At 44.7% G+C, this 23926-nt stretch overlaps 1 protein-coding gene across 3 annotated transcripts in view; it reads left to right on the plus strand.

Annotated features, from left to right (window-relative positions):
* Positions 1–23926, plus strand: part of CREBRF (CREB3 regulatory factor) — a 259676-nt gene that overhangs the window by 170193 nt on the left and 65557 nt on the right. For 2 of the 3 annotated variants that reach the window (XM_069244653.1, XM_069244654.1), the window contains one exon: positions 4509–4582. In XM_069244653.1, coding sequence (XP_069100754.1) covers positions 4509–4582 — 74 coding nt within the window. Of the gene's footprint in view, positions 1–4508; positions 4630–23926 lie in introns of all 3 variants that reach the window. The other variant, XR_011205583.1, reaches the window with a different exon arrangement.

A 23926-nucleotide genomic window follows, 5' to 3' on the forward strand; every position in this document is an offset into this window, starting at 1 on the left:
TGCAGTAGTTCTCTCCTCCTTGGCATGTGTCTGCAGGCTTGTTATGCCTCTTCCTCTCTAGGCAAGACTTACAGACCAACTCCGAGTTTTCTCCAATGAATTCAACTGCAGATTAGAGCCTATCACTTTCTGTGGGCTGTTGCTTTATTAGACTGACTAGGCAGGTTTATGATCTGACTCTTTCTCTACCCTCAGGATTGGAGCCCTGCCTATTGGAGTCCACCTCCTGGATTGTTCAAGTAACGCTTGAGAGGAACTGCCCCATCCACTCCTCCAGTGTAGAGCCTTATCACAAGAAAACTGCAGGAAGCCTTACTTTTCCATTGTCTTGACAAACCATCCACCCTCATGCCCTCCTATAATGCCATAGGTATTAGAAAAAGCAGATATTCTTGTACCTGCAGAGCTGGCCTCTAAGGGATCCTGAATGGATCTATTGTGTTAGAATACTGTACCGCTGTCAGATGCACGGTTCACCTCGAAGTATGTAAACCCAGGCTTTGGTGGAGCCTGGTTCAACTGCAGACCTCCTTGAAGTCTTTTCCCAGGTGGTCTATTTCTTCTGGACATAATCTCTAATAGAATCCCTCCTTCGTGACCACCTTCATTTTTAGTGGAATGTGATGGACAGCTAAGAATTATTTGACTCATTGGACTAGGAGCAGCTGAACCCCAAACACTCACCAACCCAAGAGAGGACTTTGCCTCATTGTCAACTGCAGCGTCTCCTTGCATGAAGTGAGTCCAAACTGACTGCAGGGAGTATGACCAAACACGCCACCCCCAGTGTCTCTGCCGAAATTTGTATACCTAGTGCAACTCTCACTTTCCCTGGTGAAGTTTCTTTTATACTCCCTCTGCTGGTTGCTGCCAATTACAGCTCCTTTGGACACACCCCAGGCACAAATTCCGCTGTCTCAAATGGCATTGCCAGTTAATTTCCTGCTAGTGGTCCTCATCTGTATTCCAAACACACCTGCTTAGGCCTTCATGGGTGGATGATGTGTTGATTGATCTTCCAGGGTGGCACCTTACAAGAGGACAACCATGCCTTACTCAACTATCCTGGCCAAGGCTACGGAAGTCCTGGCTGTTGAGTCTGAACCCCCTCTGACGTTTAATAAGGACATACATGTGTTGCTGATAGTTGACTTCTCAGCCATTGGTTTAAAACTTGCACTGACTGACTACATTTTCCGAGAGAGGAGCTGGTAGTGGGTTGGTATGGGAATACATACTTGCTTGGGAATATATGTGCGGTGTATAACACAACAGGCTGGGGGTATGTTTTTAGTAAAGTCATGTTTTACAGTGTTGAAACAAACATTCCATCTATTTCATCAGCTTTCTGTAAGGTACAGCTAATAATGGGTCTTGTTTTCATTTAGAACGTTTAGATAAGAGGATGTTTAATCTAAATCCTTTTCATGAAATGGAAGTAAATCATGTACGTGTTAATTTCAATCAAGAACCATTATTACTGGGACCATGCACCTTCAAAAGTCTCAGGTGTGTCAGCGGAATAAATTTAACAAAGCCAAGCAGTTTATTTTTTTCTGAAAGCCTACCTTCTTCATCACACAATTATATTCCTTTTTTTTTTTATACAGACAGCCCAACAGTATTTAACACTGTTTAACATAGTGTTGACAACTAAATCAGCTAACTAAACAAAACTAGAAAACTACTTAACAGGTAAAGTATAATATTCCTCTATATTTCTCAGGGTTGAGGTGACTTTTACCAACCCACTCAGCCTTTGCTTTCGCGGATTATGTTGTGACCAGAGCCCCTTGATGGTGTATATTCCATGTTACATGGTTACCAGTTAAGTATCTTTCTCTCTTTCTCTCTCTGTTACACACACAGACACGCACACGTTTTCAATCCTGTAAAATATATATAGATATATCTTTTTTAATAGAAAATATGTTTGGTGTTTGCATATCGGTAGCAAAACATCTGCTTTGTACATTACCATCACAGCAATAAATAGATCCACAGCCTCTCTTAGGGCACATCTGTCTATCTGAAAGACATGCATCAAATGTTGCTGGGTGTCCACTAAGTTCCAGGACCACAATAATTCCACCATTTCGTCCACACTTGTTCATATTTCCAGGGACATCCCTGTACATTATAAATCTTTTTTTCGAGTTTATGATCCTGTAATATTCTTTTATGTTTCTCAAGTAAATTGCTCAATTACTCCAGTTAGTCATCTAGGAAGTTTCATAGTCTGCCATTCCACAGATCTAGCAATAGCAGTTTGCCTCCTTCATCTCTGTAATTTATTATACTTCCTCATAAAGCTTACCGTATACCATTTCTTGTATTTATTTTATTTCCAAAGTGACTTACAGAAACCAGCCAAAAAAAGAAAAGGATGGTAAAAAAACAAAACATAAATAGGCAGAGCAATTTCGAAAAGAGTGTTCAAATCCATATGTTGGGAACAGTCATCAGTAGTAGAATAGAGTTCAGCGGATGACTCAGAGCCCAGTGCACATTACTGGAGCTACAGACAAAGGTACATCATGTAGGTTCAGTGCCAGGGTCAGGGCATGTGTGGGCCATGTGGCTCTCTCCTCCCAGGAGGCCTGTAATTAGGCAATCACAGAGTCTAAAACCAGTAACAGTGGGTCTCTTCAGGCATTGAGGAGGCAAGCACAGCAGGAGCCGTGATTGGATCTACCAGTGAGAAGAAATAGTTAGAAAAGGGGGGACCAAATGTCTGCTGGATGTGAGGATAAGTACATTATTTCCCAGTATAGGGGAGCTATTGAGCTGGGGTGACAGCCCCAGTAGATCACAACACTGCGCTTTGCCAAAAGCAAAAGCATTGCTGTAAGACACCTGACCCCATGGGGAACTTCCCTTACATAGCCCAGCAAGGCTACCAGGGAGGTCCTTCAGGGGTGGTAGTTGGGAATGTGAGCAATGGCATTGTATAAGGTATTCCAGAAATGGGCCACTGCTGGGCAGTCCCATGCCAGTTGGGGAAAGGAGGCATTGTCTACTCCACACTTTCAACCCCACACGTCCTCAGAGAGGCTCATGTCGTATAGCTGAGGTGGGGGCAGAGATACCTGATGAAGGAAGTGGAGATGCAGCAAGCACAATTAGTAGTTCGGGGAGATTGTCTTAGTTAATGTACAGTAATATTGACGCTAGTCCACAGTGATTGGGGAGGGTTGAGATCCGCCACCCTACTATAATAGGGGTAGATACATTGGTCTGCATGGTTATATAAAGATGCATGATCAATTTCTTGGGGGATGAGTTGCCCAATAACATGCCAAATGCATGAAGGGCGGGAGAGGACCCTGGGGAACATATGGTGTAGAGCAGTGGTTCCCAACCTTTTGACTTCTGTGAACTCCCACTTTATCATTACTGGAACCCAGGAACCTCCACAGAACTATTGTTGTAATCCGGGGACCCCGCCACTGAGTCATTACGAGAAGCCGGGGACCCAGGCCCAAACATTGTTGATGATTTGAACAACAAAAATACACAAAAAATACAGAAACAAGCATTCATCAGACACATACACAAATGATAACACATTTTATTTAATTTGCAAACAAATATAAATTATAAAAAACACAAATTTTATTTTTAATAGGAAGGTTGGAGCTTTTCTAAATTCCATTGAAGCCACACATCGCCCATACTATAATGTGTTTGAAGCATTTCACTGATCCCACAAATCAATTTCAAGGATACTAATTTAATTTTTAGCCTTCAATTTTTACATTCCTAGACAGCTACTGATTGTTTTAAAATGATCAGTGGTACATTTTGCCACTTTATATACAATTTATTAATCTGTTCGTATTAGTTTTCTAAGCAGTCCTGGACCCCCTGAGGAGGCTTTGCATACCCCTAAGGGTCCCCAGACTACAGATTGGGAATCACTGATGGAGATTTTTAATGGTCGCTTGACATCTATAATGTGTGAAAATGTCAAATGTTGTGGGAGTGCAAGAATATGTTTTACTGGTAGGAATTGCTTGTCAGGGTGGAGATCTCCCATTGGGAGGGGCTGCAGTCTGAGCAAGCTGGTGGCAAAACCTGTTGCCCATAGCTGCCGGTAGCTAAGGATAGTCCTTTAGGAGTATATTGAGTGAGTAGAGGCAGGGCACACGAGCTCGAAGTCTGGCCCAAGCTCAAGTTGTGCAGGCCACAGTATCAATTGTCACCCACGGTTGACAAGCAGTCAAAAGAAAATTGCAGTGCGCAGTGGGCACTGTCTGCTTCAATAGCACAGTGTGGCAGGAAAAGGGTGGGGTAGATCTAGTAACGCACAAATTGCGCTTGCGCAGAATAGTAGTTCAGTTCCGTATTTGGAGCACACAGTCTGCCCTGCTCAAAAGTAAGAGTAGGCTTGTCCCAGCAGTCAATGAATTTCAGTACTCATTGAAGTATAATGAAATGTCCAGCAAACCATGTAGTTTTTACATGTTAGGAGATGCATTCTTATAATGTTTTTGTTGTCCACACAGGGCTTGCAGACTGAAGAAAAAGGCCCAATATGAAGCAAACAAAGTGAAGCTATGGGGACTCAATACGGAGTATGGTAAATGGAACCTCTGTGTCTTTTCTGCAGTTTTCTCTCTTCCCTGGGTAAGGCTAAGCAGAATGTAGCCTTGGCAGATGGGTAAATGGGATGGTCAACCCCAGTGGCTTTTTGAGTGCAGGGACTTTAGTGTTGAGGTTCATTGGACAGGTTAGCATAGTGATCTGCCAAGGTGGACAGTGAAGATAATTCAGCAGCATGACAAATACCCAGATTTTACTGAACGTTTTAAAACAGTCAATAATAACACTTTTTCTTTATTTTCACTGTAGTTGGATCCCTTACTATCACCTTTCTGATATTTTAATATATAACAACAACTTAACAATCAGTTAACCTACCAGCTTTCCACAGGCCTTCTTATTGTTAACTTCCACTTGTTCAGGATGACCGCCAATCAAAGGAGGCTTCAAGCTGGGGAAAGGCATGTTATTTTTTAGAGGCTCTCCATGGATAATTGGTGGCACTGAATAGTTCCGCCCACAAGCAAGATCGTGGAGCCCCTCTTCTAAAATACATTACTTCTGTATTTCATTTTTGCTTTACTTTGGGAAGCCCATAACTTTAAGTGACATAAATCTTAGGCAGCCTATAAAAACAGGCTGCTTTAGCCAAGGCCATTAATTGACTTTAAAAAGCAAAAATATAATTAAAACTAGGAATGCCAGTAGAAAAACTGAGTGATATTTAAAAAAAAAAAAAAGGTTTGTGAAAGAAGTTTTTGTGAAGCGGACTAGGACAATGTAGTCATATAGGCTGCAGCTGTACGAAATTAAAAAGTGACATTTTGTCTTTAAGGGCTTGAATGTCTCTAGTGTCCCATCATGCCCTGTAGGTGGCAGTTAACTATTGATTTTTTTTTTTTTTTTACTGGATCATGGTGACAGGATTCTAACACACCAAGCTCTGCCTTTTCAGAATTTTATGTATGGAAGTATTTTCAAATATTTCTTAAACTTATTTCACTAGAAGTCCCTTAGGATTTAAAGTATTTTTATGTTGTTTCCTGACAGCTTTTCCCCCTTTGTGAGAAAATGTCATTCTCTTTTTTTTTTTTAATAACTGCCCTGCTTGCATCAAGAAGATGGCTAAAACGGATCCTGACCTGTGTATGCCGTAACAGAGTCTCATGTTCTAAAGAGATATAAACACTGCAGGGCCTTTTACAGATGTGCTTTTAATGGACTGTGGGAAGGTACGCCTTCATGGTCTGAAAGAGAGGAAAAGACAACTATAATCTCTTTCTGGTAGAACTGTAAGGTCAGAGGACTGATGAGGGTGTTCCTTCCACCAGTGCTCCCTGTTCACCATTGTGGATTATTCTCCCAGAGAGGGATCGAAGAGGATAAGGAGAAGCAATGCTGTCCCCATTCAAAGTCGAGGCAGGGTACAGTGCCTACATATCTGTCTTCGAAGTTCCCCAAGAGGAAGGTTTTGAGATCAAGAGAGATCTCGATGTCAGGACACCAGTTGACATTGAAATTAATATAATTTTCTGCCCTGCACAGAAAACTGGATATTGGCCCAGTAAAATGAAGCACCAGACTTCCCTGTAACATCTAAACCTATATCGCCAGTACAGATTCCAGACTTGCCTCCCCATCCCTGAGCTACTTCTCCTCCACCTCCGCCCCCACCTCATCCACCACCAAAGGTGGCATCCGTGGATCCTTTTCCACCTACAGCTCTAGCTCAGGGCATGTGGAATTGTAAGTCACACAGACTCCTGTGGCTGTTCTTCCGAGGCATACCAAGTCACCATCATGCCATTCCAGACCTCGTGGTTGGTCTAGGATAAAATTACAATCTCGCCATCCTTCTCGCCCCTTGAATTCTAAGCAATCAGAACATATCTCCTCAAGGGTTTTTTCAAGATTTAGACGCTTTACTTGATCACAATCACATACTTCACATTCCACCTCATTTCATCACATACCGAAAGATATTCTCTAAATTTGTCTGAATATTCTTCAGAAAGGATTTCACCAGTTTATGTTATGAATACCTTCAAAGAGGTCCTCTTTAGAGGGAAAAATAAGCTCAGTATCATCCTACCAGCAGCAACTTTTTCCACTGCATTGCTTTTGAGATGTTTCATCAAAACATCTGCGTCAATATCTCTGCCTCAGATAATTGCAGGTCTTCTGGAACCAGACATGGAACTCTTCCTCATGCCAGCCTCAGTGAAAGTAGCACTACCAGGGCTTAAAAATGTAGACAGACAGAACAGGATCTACTGTGTCTCTGAATGGATCCTACCTCTGGCTTGGTAATTGTTTTGGTGGCACGAAAATACATTTCCAATGCCCCGGGTCTCTTGTCCCTCTGGATAAGGAGAGCTAAAAGCACTACTTAGTGTGAAGAAAAATATGTGGCGACAGTCACAATTAGGACATTATGGTATCAAACCAGATCCTCAGTGCTGTGGCAGGAACATCTGTTGTGGCTGCTCTTGGTTACCTCTGTGAATTTCCCTTGCAAACATCTGTGTGAGTAAGGCTCTTGTGTCTCAAACCTGAGGCATAACAAAGGATCTTAAACTAGCCCTTCTTGGGGAACAGCTTACAATTGCACTCATGCAGATGATGAGATGTCCCAAATGAAAGCTGAGATGGTGACACTTTGAGCTATTAGCCTAGAGAGGAGATAATAGCACACAAAGCAGGCTTCACAATTGCTGCTACCAACAGTGTTCAGACCTCTCAGGAGCATCAGCAATTTCAAAGACAGCCTTATCACTGACAGACATGCCATTCCAGAGGCAGAAGAGGTCATCCACCAGCTGCATCAGTGATAAAACCACCTGCTGGAACAAAGCAGTGACTCACTTTCTATCCTCTGCTAACCTACTCCGGTTGGGGGAAGTGAAGAGTGAAAAATCATCACCAGCGACACATTGGTTCTGAATACTAAGCAAAATGGCCATTGTCTAAGATTCAAATACCCTCTGCTGTCAGTACCAGCAAGTAAGTTGTCCCCTTTCCATCTGTAACAACTTGAGTGAAAAGTCACCTTCCACTTGCAAAAACAAGTAGTGGAGATAATCTCCTTTCTAAGAAAGGAATGGGATTTATTTCCTGCTACTTTCTGTTGAAAATGGAAGGCATCAGCAACTAATTCAGACCCATTCCAGATCTAAAACTGGCAAAGAAATGGATATACAAAGAACAATTACGTATGCTGGCCCTCTATCACATCTGTCATCATCTCCATCATGGAGACTGGCTATGCTCCATGAATCTTTAAGCTGTGTACTTTCATGTACCTAAAGCCAACAAATACAGAACATTCATTGAATTTGTGGTTCGAAACAATTAACGTCAAAACATGACTCAAGGACTTTCTTAGAGTATGACTGCCATATAGGGCATCTCAAGAAACAGAAGATCATCTGTCTATAGGTAGATGGCTGGTCAATTAAGTTGTTAACACTGCACCAGTCTCATCTCCGTTTCCAGCTGACAGTCTTTACTATCAAGCAAGCAGACCACAAGCAATCTTCATCAGCTCCAGTATTGTCACTGCACTAGGTGGGGGCTGTTCTGTTTACTATAAAAGCAGAAAATGTTTACCCTTTGGAGGATAGATCATATCTATTCATCTGAAATGTCACAGTTTGCTGAGAGCAATGCATTCAGCTGCAAGTCAAATAACATCACACCTGGGCTTAAGTGTCCTGCATTTTCCTTATACCAAATTCTTGTCTCCACATGAGACCAGTGCAGTAGTATCTGGATGACCAGTGGTGAAAGTTCAGACATGTGAGAGGACAAGCTCATCCGATCTTCTAAGCAGCTCAATCTCTCAATTTGTTGTGCCATCCAAAGAACCTTCGTCTCATGTTGAATTGTGTTACGAAGTTCCATCTCAGATGATATTAACCGATGCCACCTACTCAGGTTAGGGTGCCCACATCGATGATCTGCAGAATCAGGGGCCTTTCTCCTCAATGAAAACGGCATAGCACATAAATATGCTGGAATTGAGGGCTCTGTGTCTGGTCCTCAAAGCTTTCCTTCCCTCTTTCAGGACAGAATCCTTTCTTGTTCAGACAGACAATATTACCTGGAGGCTCAAACCTTCTGAAAGTGGTTAATAGCTAGGTAATTTTCATTCCACACTTGAGGGGTCCAGAATGCTCTTGTGGACTTCTTGAGCAGATCTATTCTGCAAAACCACAAGTGTTTTCTTAGTATACCATCCTGTACAACGTCTTCTTGCACCATGGTTTCTGTCACAACTGCAGATTACAAAAATACCTAGAGTTCACATAACGATTTTACCAAATGGGGACAAAGATGAATGACCAGTAGATCGACTGGTGCATCAGACTCCTTTACCCCTTTGCCGCAAATTCCCTGACACCAGCAGTATTCATCAGGCTGAATTACCAGAGAGCGATAATCATTCTAATTGCACTAGATTGTGCACGTCAATGGTGATTCACATTCCTCCATCAGATTGAATTACTAGAGAGAGATAATCATTCTAATTGCACCAGCTTGGTCATGTAACTGGTGGTTCACACTCCTCCTTAACCTATCAGAATGACCTCACAGGAGGATGCTGGGCAGACCAGATCTTCTGCACAGGTTTGGGGCTGGATTCTGCATCCCAACATTCCATTGTTGATTTTGGCAGAATGTCTTGTGAACTCATTCAATATGAACGCTTGAACCTTCCAGTGCTCTGTACTTTCTAACCACCAATGGGATGTTCCTCACACATCCCCAAAAACCATCTTAGGTGATAGTTAAATGTTCTTGTCAAGTATGTTACAAGTGTCTGCGACGATTCCTCTTTAATATGTGCTAATTGGCTGGCACTTTCAAGCTACATTAAGGAACCCTGCATTCAGTATGTAACATCTGCTGCAGAATAATTGAATCCTCTCGTAATACATTTTGTGAATGAATTTAAAGTGTACTAGTTTAAATCCATTGTTTGGAGAGAGGCCATCTGTTTGAGAACAGCAGTACTTCATTCATAATTAATTATTCAGGTGCTCCATTTATCTATAGTAAATGCAAGGGCAATGAGCACCTCATAATGCATAAAATTGTAAAAATGGGATAAAATTCATGTAAAAGTGGAGACCTCAACATGAGTGTCTTTGGCACCATATTAATGGAAAGTCGTGATTGCATTCAGAGGTATTTGATGTCAAAGATCGTATCTGCAGTTTTTCTTTGTATAGATGGGACAGTTAGCTGACCACAGTTTTAGAGACTCACTGTTGATGGGGGAAAAGAATGTATCCTGGGTCTCTGATGAACGATAGTATATTGTGAGATAAAGTGAGAAGAGCAGCAATCAAGATCTGAAGTGGGTCCCTTTTCAGAGTGCTGTTATCAGAGTACACAGGAACGTGGTTCCAGTGCTATAGCGAAACAGATGGGTGGGTTTCTTAACTTGGTGTTGCTTTTTATTTGACGGATTCAGACGCCGTACTGTTTGGCCGGATGCAGGTGATAGGGCAAGTATGAAGTATTCTGATCCAGTTTATAATTGTGACACCTAGACCGGTTCTCTCAAATGTTGCAAGGAAGAAGCCCTAGAGTTGAAGGCCTTCATGGCATCCAAGAACACCACAACGCATTAAGCTGATGGAGGAGGGAGAATGTAATACACAGACTACGAGATGTTGACCTGCCAGGGATAAAGCTTGATTAATCTGGCAAGGCTATGCTCAAGAGCAAGGGGAGCAGCCTGTTGACTAGTATCTTGGCAAAGATCTTTCTGTCAGTACTAAAGAAATAAGGACCGGTACTATGCACACTGCTTCTGAGGTTTCCTCTGTATCAATATTTCTCTCGTAAGGGATTTCCATGTATAGTCATAAGCACTGCGCGCCTGCGGGGACCCCGGAGCACTGATCTGACATATATTCTTAAGTGCAGATACCAGCCCTTTTAAAAAAGGCCTGTTAAAACCACTTAAGAATAACACTGTGCATCCTATGTGAAGAGCTACACAGACCAAATTGTTGGAAAGAACGACAGCTGTAGTGTAAATACATCTTCAAAAATACATTTATTATAGAAATGTAATAAAAATACATTCTCAAACTTTATTTACACATCCAAAAGAGAGTAAAAACAATGCAGGGCAGTGTAGCCCATAAGCTGCCATTATACAGGATGTAAATAGAGCTGTGCCTTTAAGAAAGCAAAGTCTTCCTGTATCCCATCATGCACAGCAAAAGGCAGTTGCCTCAGTTCTTTTTTCCGGCTCCTTCTGACAGGACCCTGAAGCATTGAGCTCTACCTCACAAAGCTTTTTTGACAGAAAATTCAATTAAAACCTTTTGAATTTCAATTTCACTCAACGTCTTTCATATTGAGTGAAGATTTGCTAGCCTTTTCTGTCAAGTTCTGACAGAAATTTAAGGTTTTTCTGTCTTTAGAATGCCTTCACTTTTTGATAAATGTCCTTCTTGTGGCAGAAAAAAGGCTAAAACAGACCCACACCAGGTCTGTATAATTTGCCTTCCATCCAGTCACAAACCTGACTCCTGTGACATCTGTAGAACTTTCTCCAGAAGAACTCTTCGCGATAGGGAGAAAATTCGACTTCAGGCAAGAGAGGACATGAGAAGAAGTGGTCAATCTGCCACAGAGTGAGGAGAAGGTCAGTCTTCTACCAGGGCTCTCCCTGTTCACTCTGGAACATCTGCCAGACCTGCTCATAAACGACATAGGTCTCGAGACCGGGAACGGGCCAACATGTTCGCTGTCGAGGACCAACTCACCGTCGAGAAAGAGGCATCGCTCAACGTCGACAGCCGTTTCTCCGGCGGGACGGCATGGACGCTCGCCGTCAAGAAGGTCTTGGTCCGGGTTGCAGTCGACGCGACGAGGACGATCGACGTCGAGAGAAAGTGCTCGCCGTCGAAGACGGTCGCCGTCATCCCACCGATGTCGAGGAAGGTCACCGTCGAGAGGGTCTCAGCGACGAGGGGAATCAACGGCAAGAGGCACCCGCCGTCACCGTACTTCGACGTCGAGGAGTGTGTCGACGTCGAGGAGACAGTCAAAGAGGCCTAGAAGGGTTTATACCACTTCGGAATCCTCGGCCTCGCTCATTCTTCTTCCAACTTCTCCTCAACCGTCTCCTCAGCAGTCTCCGTTGCCGCAGACACCTGTGGTACCTACAGTTCCTCCTCCGGCTCCTCCCTCAGAGTCTGTTCCGGTGACTCCAGCGGAATCCACAAGACATTCCCGGCATTACTCGAGACGCTCTTCTTCCTCTCGACACCATCGACATGAGTCACTTCAAAGATCTTCACATTCACGTCATAGACATTCCTCTTCTTCCACACGGGATTACTCTCCAACCCTGTCGGACTCACTGTCTCCGAGAGTGTACCCCATAGATGACGTGAACACCTTCCAAGAGGTCCTAGTACGTGGAGCTACCAAACTAAACATCCCGCTGGCGGTACCCGCTCCAACGACCTCTGTGATTTTCGAAACTTTACACCAGAGAACATCCTCAAGACCTTTACTTCCACTGGTCCCGGATCTTCTTGAACCGGCAATGGATATTTTTCTGACACCGGCCACAACAAAGACTGCTCCTTCCAGGCTTATAAAAAAAAGTATCGCCCACCGGAGCAAGACCCTCTATTCCTAATGTTGGACCCAGTGCCGGACTCGGTGGTTATAGTAGCGGCAAAGAAGTTACACTCTACATCTCCATCTTCCTCCTCGCCTCCGGACAAGGAGAGCAGAAAGATCGATGCCGCAGGCTGTAAAGTATGCTCTACCGCAGCCATCACAATGAAAGCAGCCAGTGCTACTGCTTTATTAGGTAGATATGATTGTGCTCTTTGGGACTCTATGCTACAGTTTGCGGAGCATCTACCTAAAGACCAAAGAGAAGATTTCTTGGAGATCGTGGGTGAAGGTGCCATGGTCTCCAACCAGGTGATAAGTGCTGCTGCTGCTGACTCTTCAGTGCTTTCGGCACATAACTACGCTCATGGAGTAGCCTTAAGACGACACGCTTGGTTGCGCTTGACATCTCTCAAACCAGAGGCACAGCAGAGAATTCAAAATTTACCATTCTCAGGCTCCACCTTGTTTGGCTCTCATGACGAGATGTCGAGAATGAAATCTGAACTAGACACTTTAAAAGCGGTGGGCATCGAACGTCCAAGGGAACAACGAAAAGTATTCCGTCCCTACCAAAGAAGGCTATTCACTCACAGGTATCAGACACCACAGTGGATGGCTTCACGACCCCAGCAGCAACAACAGCATCAGAGGACCTTCTCGACACAGCGAAAGTCGACAAGGGGTCGTTCCACACCGCAAACCCAGACAACTCGCCAGGCTCCCGTGTCTAAGCCCTGAATCTTCGCTTCCCCCTCCTCCGTTATCCACTCCGGTAGGGGGAAGTATCTCAAATCATCTGGACTAGTCATCAGATCAGACGCCTGGGTATTGAATATTGTGCGGAGTGGTTACGCTCTCAGATTCATCAGTCCTCCTCCATCTGTCCAACCCAAACCAGTCAGCCACCACCTCGAAGCTCTTCAGTTAGAAGTAGCAACCCTTTTACAAAAAAGAGCAATAGAGCCCGTCCCGATCAACCAACGCGGAAAGGGGATTTACTCGAGGTATTTTTTGGTACCAAAGAAGGACAAACAAGAGTTTCGTCCCATTCTAGACCTAAGGATAGCAAACAAGTGGATTTGCAGAGAAAAATTCAGGATGCTATCCTTGCACCAAATTTACCCTCAACTTAGTCAGGGCGACTGGCTCTGCGCAATAGACCTTCGCGACGCTTATTTTCACATTCCGGTGAGCGAGAAACATCGAAAATTTCTAAGGTTCATCGTTCGGCAAAAGTCATTACCAATTTGCGGTTCTACCCTTCGGTCACAAATCCGCACCGAGCACTTTTTCCAAATGCATGGCGGTGGTGGCCGCCCATTTGAGAAAGCATTGAATATTCGTCTACCCCTATCTAGATGATTGGCTCATAAAGGCCTCCACCTATCTAGAGGCTCAGCAACATTTCAACTGGGCTCAGCAGCTTCTCCAGAGCCTGGGTCTTCAAGTCAATCTTCTCAAGTCCACAGCAACACCTGTTCAGAGGCTGCATTACTTAGGGGCCATTATAGACACCAATCAAGGAAAGGTGTTTCCTTCGGAGGAACGACGTTATCGATTCTCCAAAAATGCCAGCAGCTCGAGAGAACACCACAGACCACTGCAAGGGCAATATCCTCTCTACTGGGCTCGATGGCGTCTTGCATCCACCTCGTTCCCAATGCTCGCCTCCATATGAGACCCTTACAGGAGTGCCTGGAGGATCAATGGTGCCAACTGATGGACGATTGGGAGAGCTGAGTCCTTCTTTCGCCCCACGCCTTGCAATCCCTCAAGTGGTGGTGTTCACCCAACAATCTCTTGGTGGGGATTCCTTTCCAACAACAGCCTCCAGCTCAAACCATCGTAACAGACGCATCGCTGCTCGGATGGGGAGCGCATATGGGTCACCTTCGAGTCCAAGGCAAGTGGTCACAGAGAGAGAGTCTGTATCATATCAACCTGTTGGAGCTTCGCGCAGTCCATCTTGCGCTCAAGGCTTTCCTACCATCTCTGAAGACAGAAACTCTCCTCCTCCAGACGGACAACGTGGCCACCATGTATTACGTAAACAAACAAGGAGGCACCAGGTCCAGGATATTATCGAGAGAGGCTCAGACAATCTGGCATTGGCTTCTAGCCAGGAACCTGTCGTTAGTGGCAACTCACCTTCCGGGCATACAGAATGTTCAGGCGGATGCTCTCAGCCACGTAATGGACGACAACCACGAATGGGTATTACACGACGACGTCGTCCGTTCCATTTTTGCAATGTGGGGTACCCCCTCTATAGACCTATCCGCAACCCCAGAAAACAAAAAATGCCAAAACTTCGCCTCCAGATATTACCATCCAGGGACGCTGGGGCATGCCATGTGGATAAGCTGGTCAGGAGCATTTCTTTACGCCTTTCCACCGCTTCCCCTGATACCGGCAGTCCTCCAGAAGCTATCCAATGCTCACACCAAGATGATTCTAATTGCCCCAGAATGGCCACGCCAATGGTGGTTTCCAAACCTCCTTCACCGGTCACTCAAGCCACACATCAGGCTGCCTCATCACCCGGACCTTCTCACGAAGTTCTGAGGGCAGATATCTCATCCCAACCTCTCATCGTTGAGTTTGGCAGCATGGCTCCTGAGTTAGTGCAATATGGACACTTGAACCTACCTCAGGACTGCATGGAAATCCTAAAGGAAGCAAAGCGACCTTCCACAAGGTCAGCTTATGCATGCAAGTGGAAAAGGTCCTGTGTGTGGTGCTTGGACAACAACGTTGACCCAATATCCTGCGGAGAGGAAACTATCCTGCCATATTTGTTAAGTTTGACAAAATCTGGATTACAATTGTCATCAATAAAAGTGCACCTGGCGGCTCTAACGGCCTATAGAAAGAGCCCCTCTCAACCCTCCTTCTTTAGGATTCCAATTATCAAGGACTTCCTGGAGGGCTTGAAAAATGTCTTCCCTCCCATTAGGAGACCATCTCCTCCATGGGAACTGAATATTGTCCTCTTGCGTCTGATGCTGCCTCCGTTTGAACCAATACATAAAGCATCACTCCAACATCTTACGTGGAAAACTGCTTTTCTGGTTGCAATCACATCAGCGCGTAGGGTCAGTGAGATCCAGGCCCTTTGCGCTCAAGAACCCTACACGGTTTTTCATTCTGCGAAAGTAGTGATGAGGACGCATCCAAAATGTTTACCAAAAGTCGTTTCAGAATTTCATGTGAATCAGACCATTTCATTACCAACTTTCTTTCAAAATCCAACTACCCCTGCCGAGAGAACCCTGCATTCTCTGGACGTAAAGAGGGTTTTAAAGTTTTACTTGGACAGGACAAAATGCTTGCGTAAATCACAGCAGCTCTTTGTTAACTATGGCCCAGTTAGGACAGGGTTGGGCACGTCTAAACAATCTTTATCCAGATGGATTGTTTCATGTATAGTGTTTTGTTATCAGTTAGCGAATAAATCTCTTGATGGCAGGCCAAAAGCCCATTCCACTAGAGGGAAGGCAGCTACTGCGGCCTTAATGAGAAATATCCCTTTGGCCGAGATATGCAAGGCGGCCACTTGGAAATCGGTACATACCTTTACACAGCATTACTGCCTTGTTACAGATGCTAGAGCAGATGCGCAGGTTGGACAGGCCTCGCTCAAGAATCTATTTTCATGATTCATCTTTTTCAGTATTATTCTGTCTACTCCATCGCGGTTATGGGGATGGGCTTGCCAGTCTATTCAGTGCTTATGACTATACATGGAAATCCCCTACGAGAGAAGGAATGGTTTCTTACCTGTAACTCCAGTTCTCTCGTAGGGGTATTTCCATGATAGTCATAAGCAACCCTCCCTCCTCCCCGGTGGAGCTGACATAGGAAAAGTTGCCATAATGATATCGATGTTGGTACTACAACAACTGTTTTGTTCCTTCATGTCAGGTTACAAGCCTCCAAAAAAGAACTGAGGCAACTGCCTTTTGCTGTGCATGATGGGATACAGGAAGACTTTGCTTTCTTAAAGGCACAACTCTGTTTACATCCTGTATAATGGCAGCCTATGGGCTACACTGCCCTGCATTGTTTTTACTCTCTTTTGGATGTGTAAATAAAGTTTGAGAATGTATTATTCCAACAATTTGGTCTGTGTAGCTCTTCACATAGGCTGCACAGTGTTATTCTTAAGTGGTTTTAACATGCCTTTTTTAAAAGGGCTGGTATCTGCACTTAAGAATATATGTCAGATCAGTGCTCCGGGGTCCCAGCAGGCACGCGGAACTATTCAGTGCTTATGACTATCATGGAACTACCCCACGAGAGAACTAGAGTTACAGGTAAGAAACCATTTCTTATCAGGAAGGTCTCTTGCAGTAATCCCACTGTGTGAGCCTCCTTGTACATTGTGACAGGTGTGGTACCATCATGTGCATGTATTCTTTACTCCAGTATTGGAACTTTGATAGATTCACATGCTTGAATCCTTCCCTGTCGTCGAGATGGGAGTCGCCTGTGTAATACAAAAGCTGTGCTCAAGAGCATATACAGATTAAGTGCATTAGGCCTTAAAATTAGAAAATGATGACAGTAGTTTTGTAAAAAAGGACCAAACTCCATTGTCAACCAATCAGATCACACCACCCTCTAGAACCCTCCTGTGGGGAGCTGACTTCCCTCAGATTTTCCACGGCACGTCGTACTTAAGGGTCTCCTCTCAGCTCTTCTCATTTTTCTGTTAGATATTCTTTTCTGAGGAGATTTGGATTAATTATTTTTCTCTTCAAAAGTTCTTACAAAGTGGGTACTTCAACCTGACAGCCATGTCAGAGACACCTAAGAAAGGGCTTTTTAGAGCCTGTGCTACCTGCATGAAGAAGAGGCTACATGTGGAAGACTACCATAAGGACTGCATATACTGTCTCTATCCTAACCATAAAACTAGAGACTGCATGGTATGTAGGACATTTTCTACTAAAACCCTAAAGGACAGAGAGAGTCGTCTTCTCATTTGGCTTCAGAAATTAAAGTCCTGAGATGATCCGCTTTCTGATGAGGAGAGTGCCTTCTCTTCTATGTCTGTCGTCAAGACACCTGTGAACAGACAGTCTGAGGTAATGTCAGCCACTCAGGAACCACCTAAAAAGCTTCAAAGAAGTCATCTGAGACGTCCTCAAAAATATGTAACCCATCAAAAATTGGACAATCAAAAGCTTCAGAGTTGAAATCTGGAAAGAAAGTGGTCTCTGAGCCCTCATCGCCACCTTTCAGGCTAAAACATACTTTCAAAAAGCCAGCCTCTGCACCATCAGTGGCCCATGCCTTAACGACGACATCTACCATTGTTACAATGTGTATGTCAGCTGCAACTACTGAATCCTCGTCGATGGTCTGGTCATCCTAGTCGACGGCGTGCCCCATCTCTTTGGTGTCACAGCAGTCTTCGTCGACGTGGCTCGTCGCGTCGACTCTTCCGTCGACAGATCACTTGGCGCTTCCACTGTCAGCGGCGACCTTAACGACGACCGCCTCGTCGACGACGTTTAAACCATCAATGCTCCCACCGTCGTCGACGCTTGCTCCGTCGGCACACTCGTCGAAGATGCCTCTGTCGACGAACACTTTTTCAACAGCGCCACCGTCAACGACATCTCACCTCTCGTTGACGATTAAGATAATAGCAAAGACACAGAGACCATCTACCTTCGCTCTGTTCTCGTCGACGGACCAGGCTAGTCAAAGGAAAGTCAAAAAGCGTCACATGACCCCCTCAGTTACATTTCCTAGTAAGGTCTCGCACCTACTACCTTCGCTTCTGTTGGATGAAGATGACTCAGAAGCGAATGGCCTCTATGGGGTGGCCAGCAGTCCCTCTCAGTTACGGGTCAAGTGTCGGGAGTATTCAGATGATGATGACTCTTATTATGACTAGCACTATGATGAGCAGCAACAACTGGGGCTGGAATGTCTCCCTGCCGGCTTGGTGTTGGATTTGCAAGCGTTTGCTACCAATGCCTACATCGGGGCATCAGCCAACAATTCCTGCTATACCACCAAACCCTCAGCAGTTTCAACAACCACAACTTTTAACCCCGCCTAGGCCTCAAGCTGCTCCTCAATCTACGCCTGTGCAGGGGCAAGCCTCTTCGGATGAAGATTCTGAGGAAGGAGCGATCCATACAATGAATGGGATGACTATATTATTCCTGCACCTTCCTCTCCTGCGACACCTGTTGTGGAGTCCCCTCCTGAGGATATTGGTGGCTTTCATAACCTGCTAGAAATAGCAGCCACTCGATTTGATCTACCACTGCCTGCTACTCAGCAGGATTGTTTCCTGTACGATTTCAAGGAGCCTCACAGAAAAACAGTTAGGGCTATCCCAATAATTGACCATGTTTGGAGCCAAGGCTTGAAGATAATGCAGAATCCTGCAACGGTTCCTGCAGTGCTGGCTAGGTTAGACAAAAAATTTAAGTCCACAGATGATGCTCCTGCTTGCCTCACAGGCCACCCGAAACTGGACTCTGTAATCTCGCAGGCGGCGCAGCGGCGTTCCAGGAATCCTTCTACACCGTTAACCACACCGCCAGATAGAGGGGAGACACCTGGATAACATTGGAATGCGTTTTTCCTCAATGTCTACCATTGTAGTAAGAGCTGCCAATTGTCAGGCGCTCTTTGGTAGATATGATAGGCAGCTCTGGTCAGACATGTCTCAGTGTTTGAAAGAACTCTTGGAGAGTTCCAAGATGGAGGCAAAAAAGATATTAACGGAGGGAGAACGTTCTTCGGTGTAAATCATTGATTGTGCACTTTGTATCGCAGCCATGGGCTTTAGGCTGCTTGCTGGGTCAGCCGTTTTAAGATGTCAGGGCTGGATCAAAGCCACTAATTGTCAACCCAAAGTTCAGATGAAAATTTTAGATCTTCCCTATGACGGAGAGGCACTCTTTGGGAAGCACGTCCATGACGCGCTTAAGTCTATAAAGTCAGACACTGAGACAGCCAGATTGTTAGGCACTCTGCAGTACAGGAAAGTGCCTTTTCGTGGAGCCAGGGACAGAGGACAACCTTCATTTCATGAAGGATATCAGTACTATAGATATCAATCGTACTCCACCACGTTCCAGGCTTCTAGACCACAAAAGTAAGACTGGACGACAATCTAAAGAAACTGCCCGTAGACAGTGACTGCCTCCAGCTGGTTCTCCCCCACTCTTCCCCTGCAGTCTTCCATGGAATATTAAAACATCATATCCAGCGCTGGCGGCAAATAACCAAGGACAAATGGGTGCTGGATGTAATTCAATTTGGACACCTCTTAGAGTTCATTCAGATTCCCCCGTTAATGCCTCGACCCCGGGCTTGACAAAGACATCTTCGTCTGCTCAGCTTAGAAGTGGAAACCATACTGAGCAAAGGTGCCATAGAAGTTGTTCCATATTCCCATAGAGGGGAGGGCTTCTACTTCAGCTTTTTTCTCATTCTGAAAAATCTCGCTTATGGAGACCAGTCCTAGACTTGCGGGAGCTAAACAAATACCTCAAAAAACAAACATTCCAAATGGTCACCCTACAGTTACGTCCTACAACTTCTAAACAGAGCAGACTATATGGCGTCCTTGGACCTTCAAGACGTGTATTTCCATGTTCCCATTCATCCACTACACAGGAAGTTCCTAAGATTTGTGATGAACGGCAAACACTTCCAATTCAAGGTCCTTCCCCTTGGGCTACGTTTGGCACCATGAATCTTCACCAAATGTTTGGCCCCAGTCACAGCCTACCTAAGAAGAAAGAAGCACCAGATTTTTCCTAATCTAGACGACTGGCTAGTGAAAGCTCCCGACGTCCAGTAAGCACGCAAATCCGTCAAGGCGACCCTACGCCTTTTCAAGGACTTGGGCCTTGCTCTAAACCGGGAAAAAGCATTGCTGCAACCTTCGACTCTGTTAGCCTTCCTAGGGGCTATTTTGGACACACAACAGACCAAAACCTACCCAACACTGGACAGGCAAAACAAGTTAATCTCCCTAGCGAAGCAAATCCAAAGAAAAGTTTATTTCGGCTCGTCAGTACAAATCCTTACTAGAGATGATGTCATTGTGTATAAGCCTCATTCCTCACTGTCGACTTCAAATGCGTCCACTTCAAGAGGAGCTGGACAAACAATGGAAGCAAGCACAAGGATCCTTTAAGGGCACAATCCACATAAGACCGCTCATGATAGCTTCTCTCGATTGGTGGACAATTCCCAAAAACATTTCACAAGGTCTGCACTTCTTGCCACAGGTTCCTCCACTTACCGTAACAACAAACGCATCACTGACCGGATAGGGTGTATGTCTGCAGGACCTTCGGGTGGGCGGCAAATGGCCCTCTTCTCACCATCTGTTTCACATCTACCTTCTCGAGCTGACAGCAGTGCATTCTGCTTTGCAAGCCTTCCTCCCGGGAATTGGAGGATCGACGGTGCTTGTCAGAACGGACAATACCACCACATGCACTCTCTCAACAAGCATGGAGGAACACGTTCCCACCTGCTATCTCAAGAAGCACAGACCATTTGGAACTGGTATATCCAGCACTCAGTGCACATAACAGCGGAGCATGTCCCAGGCCTGCAAAATACCATTGTGGATTCATTGAGCAGGTTGGCAACATCCCCTCATGAGTGGGAATTAGACCAGCGGACACACGATGGAATATTCGACCTGTGGGGAAAACCGAATCTGGATCTGTTTGCAACTTTCCAGAACACCAAATGCCAATATTACGCAAGTTGGCATCACCAACAGGGATCGTGGGGGGATGCATTTTCGATCGCATGGTCAGGGATTTATGCATACGTCGTTCCTCCAATCCCTCTCCTCACAAGGGTAATCAGGAAAATAAAGTTGGAGCCCTGCCAGATAATTCTGATCGCTCCAGCGTGGCCAAATCAACCTTGGTACACGGAGTTACTTCTACTTTCCCCATGTCAAACTAATTCCGGAGCTGCTCACCATCAACCAAGGACAAGTCAGACACCCGGATCCCAGGTCTCTGAGCTTATTGGCATGGCTCCTGAATTCAATGAATTTGGGCACTTAGACATAACAGGTGATTGCAGGGACATACTTGCTAAAGGACGAGCAGATAGCAGATATAAAAATACCACCTGAAGTGGAAACGATTTTGTTTGTGGTGCGGAGCCACGGCTATACACCATCTCTCCTCTGCCCTGGAGACAGTGTTACCATACTTCTTACAGCTAGCACGCTCAGGGCTTGCCCATGCGTCCGTCAGAGTCCATCTAGCATCGATCACCCGACATAGGAGAATACCAGGCAAACCAGCCTTATTTTCTCTGAGATTAATAAAGCAATTCTTGAAGGGTCTCTTCAGATCCTTTCCTCTGGTCGAAATTCCCACCTCCAGCATGGCAGCTTAACATCGTCCTCGGCCAGCTCATGAAGGAGCCCTTTCAGCCCATTCACAGGGCAGACATCAACTACCTCACATGGAAGGTGGCTCTCCTCCTCGCCCTTACTTCAGCGTGAAGGGTCAGTGAAATCCAGGCTTTCACAATACAGGAGCCTTTCTTGCAATTCAAAAATGATAGTGATTCTGCTCACCAATCCCAAATTCATCCCTAAGATGCCTTCGGATTTTCCCATTAATGATCCAGTATTGCTAAAGTCTTTTTCCCGAACCCCCAGACTACTGCGAAAAGAACTCTGCATTCACTCTATCTTAAAAGATGCATCATATTTTATTTGGACAGAACGAAATCCTTTAGGAAGACTAACCAGCTATTCATAGCCTTCAGTACCTCTAGAAAAAGGGCACACTGTAACTAAACAGACTATTTCTCGATGGATTAAGGACACAATCGTTTTCTGCCATCAGAAGGCAGGTAGACCATTGCATACAAGTGTGCGAGCACATTCCACCAGAGCACCCTGTGCACTGTTCACAGGTGTTTCAATACAGGACATCTGTTGTGCTGCAACATGGAAGACAGCTCATACTTTCACGCAGCACTATTTCCTGGACACAGTCGCTTCAAGATGCAGCGGTTGGGCAAGCAGTCCTCAGAAATCTATTCCAATGAAGGTGAGCCTTTTTTTCTTTCCTCCATACGCTTGTTTGTATTATCTCACATTTACTGTAAAAGTAATACCTTTATGCTCTCCAGGCTGTGGACCGCAAGATATACCTATGAGAATGTTGTCACGCTCTTTCACATATAGAATGCTATGTTGCTATTGAACATGCCGAAAATGTGTTATTCACTGCTTACTATTCTGATTCAGGCAGGTGAATCTATGAAAGTTCCAATCCTGGAATAAGAAATACGTTACTTACCTGTAACTGTAGTTCTCCAGTATTGCACACTTTCATAGATTCACATGCGACCCACCCACCTCCCCTGGGGAGCTCACCTTCATTCCCTTAGTTGTATCTATATTGCAGTACTAGTGCTTGGAAAATCTGAGGAAAGTCACTTACTCGCAGGAGGTTTCTAGAGGGTGGTGTGATCTGATTGGTTGACATTGGAGTTTGGTCCTTTTTTACAAAACAACTGTGATATGTTTCTAATTTTAAGGCCTAATGCACGTAATCTGTATATGCCCTTGAGCATAGCTTCTGTATTACACCGGGGACTCCCATCTTGACGACCGGGAAGGATTCAAGCATGTGAATCTATGAAAGTGTTCAATACTGGAGAACTACAGTTACAGGTAAGTAACTTATTTGTTATAAATCTTACCCACAAGCCCATCACTGCTAGGGGCATGACTCCCTGGTATGCCTTGCACCTCCAGTATTATCTAGTAATATGCCATTCTAGAAATTGGTGCCAGCTATGCCAGTGCAAAGTTTTTGAAATCTATGCTAGCCTCTTAGTGTGTGATGGTAGCCTTTTTGACATAAAGAACAGATTAATGATTAAGGAACTCTGATTGTGTTCTGCATATTGAATTGCTTCATCACCATCTGTTACTGTTTTTTCTGATGGGTATATCTCCCTGCAGATTCCTCTCCTGTTGTATAAGTGCAGGAACTAGACTGGATCCAAAAAAATCACCACAGTTTCTCCGTGTCTGTATTTTGTGGTTGCTCAGTGTCACTGGAAACGTCATCCTGGTGACATCACTGGAAACTGTAAAGCACCCACCCCAGCCTCCTGACATCTGTTTCTTTTGTCCGCGTCCATTGACCCTAGACCAGATCTCTCCTCTTTTGAGAATTGTTTTCCTCAGAAATCTAAAATGACTGAAAATTTGCAGTGTTGAGGACTGTGTCACCTCCTAAGCGGTGAGACTTTAAGCCTTGTTACAATTTTGATAAACAGATGAATTAAATTAATTAAAACATTTATAGAATGCCTGAAGGGAATTCCGCTGCTAAAAGCACAGATCAGGTCGTTAGTAGGTTCATTAAAGCAAAATAACCATGTTTTTAGCTTACACCTGAAACCTTGTTCAGTCGAGCTGCTATGAATGGTAAGAGGAAGTTAGTTCCACATTTTAGAGGCAAGCGCAGAAAAAGATCACCTGCAAGGGTGTACTGCACTCTGGAAACTTGCAGCAGAAATTGGTTTGACAATCTCACAGATCTCGGCAGAGCATAAGGAATGATTATCTCTCTCATGTATTTTAGACACCTATAGTGGTAGGCTTTGGAGTCGGCAATAGACCTTTAAAAACAGTGTGCTTGAGCCTGGAAGCAAATGTAAGTTTCTCAAATGGATGGTTATG

The sequence above is a fragment of the Pleurodeles waltl genome, chromosome 7 (genome assembly GCF_031143425.1).
Source record: "Pleurodeles waltl isolate 20211129_DDA chromosome 7, aPleWal1.hap1.20221129, whole genome shotgun sequence".
In the NCBI taxonomy this organism is placed as follows: domain Eukaryota; kingdom Metazoa; phylum Chordata; class Amphibia; order Caudata; family Salamandridae; genus Pleurodeles; species Pleurodeles waltl.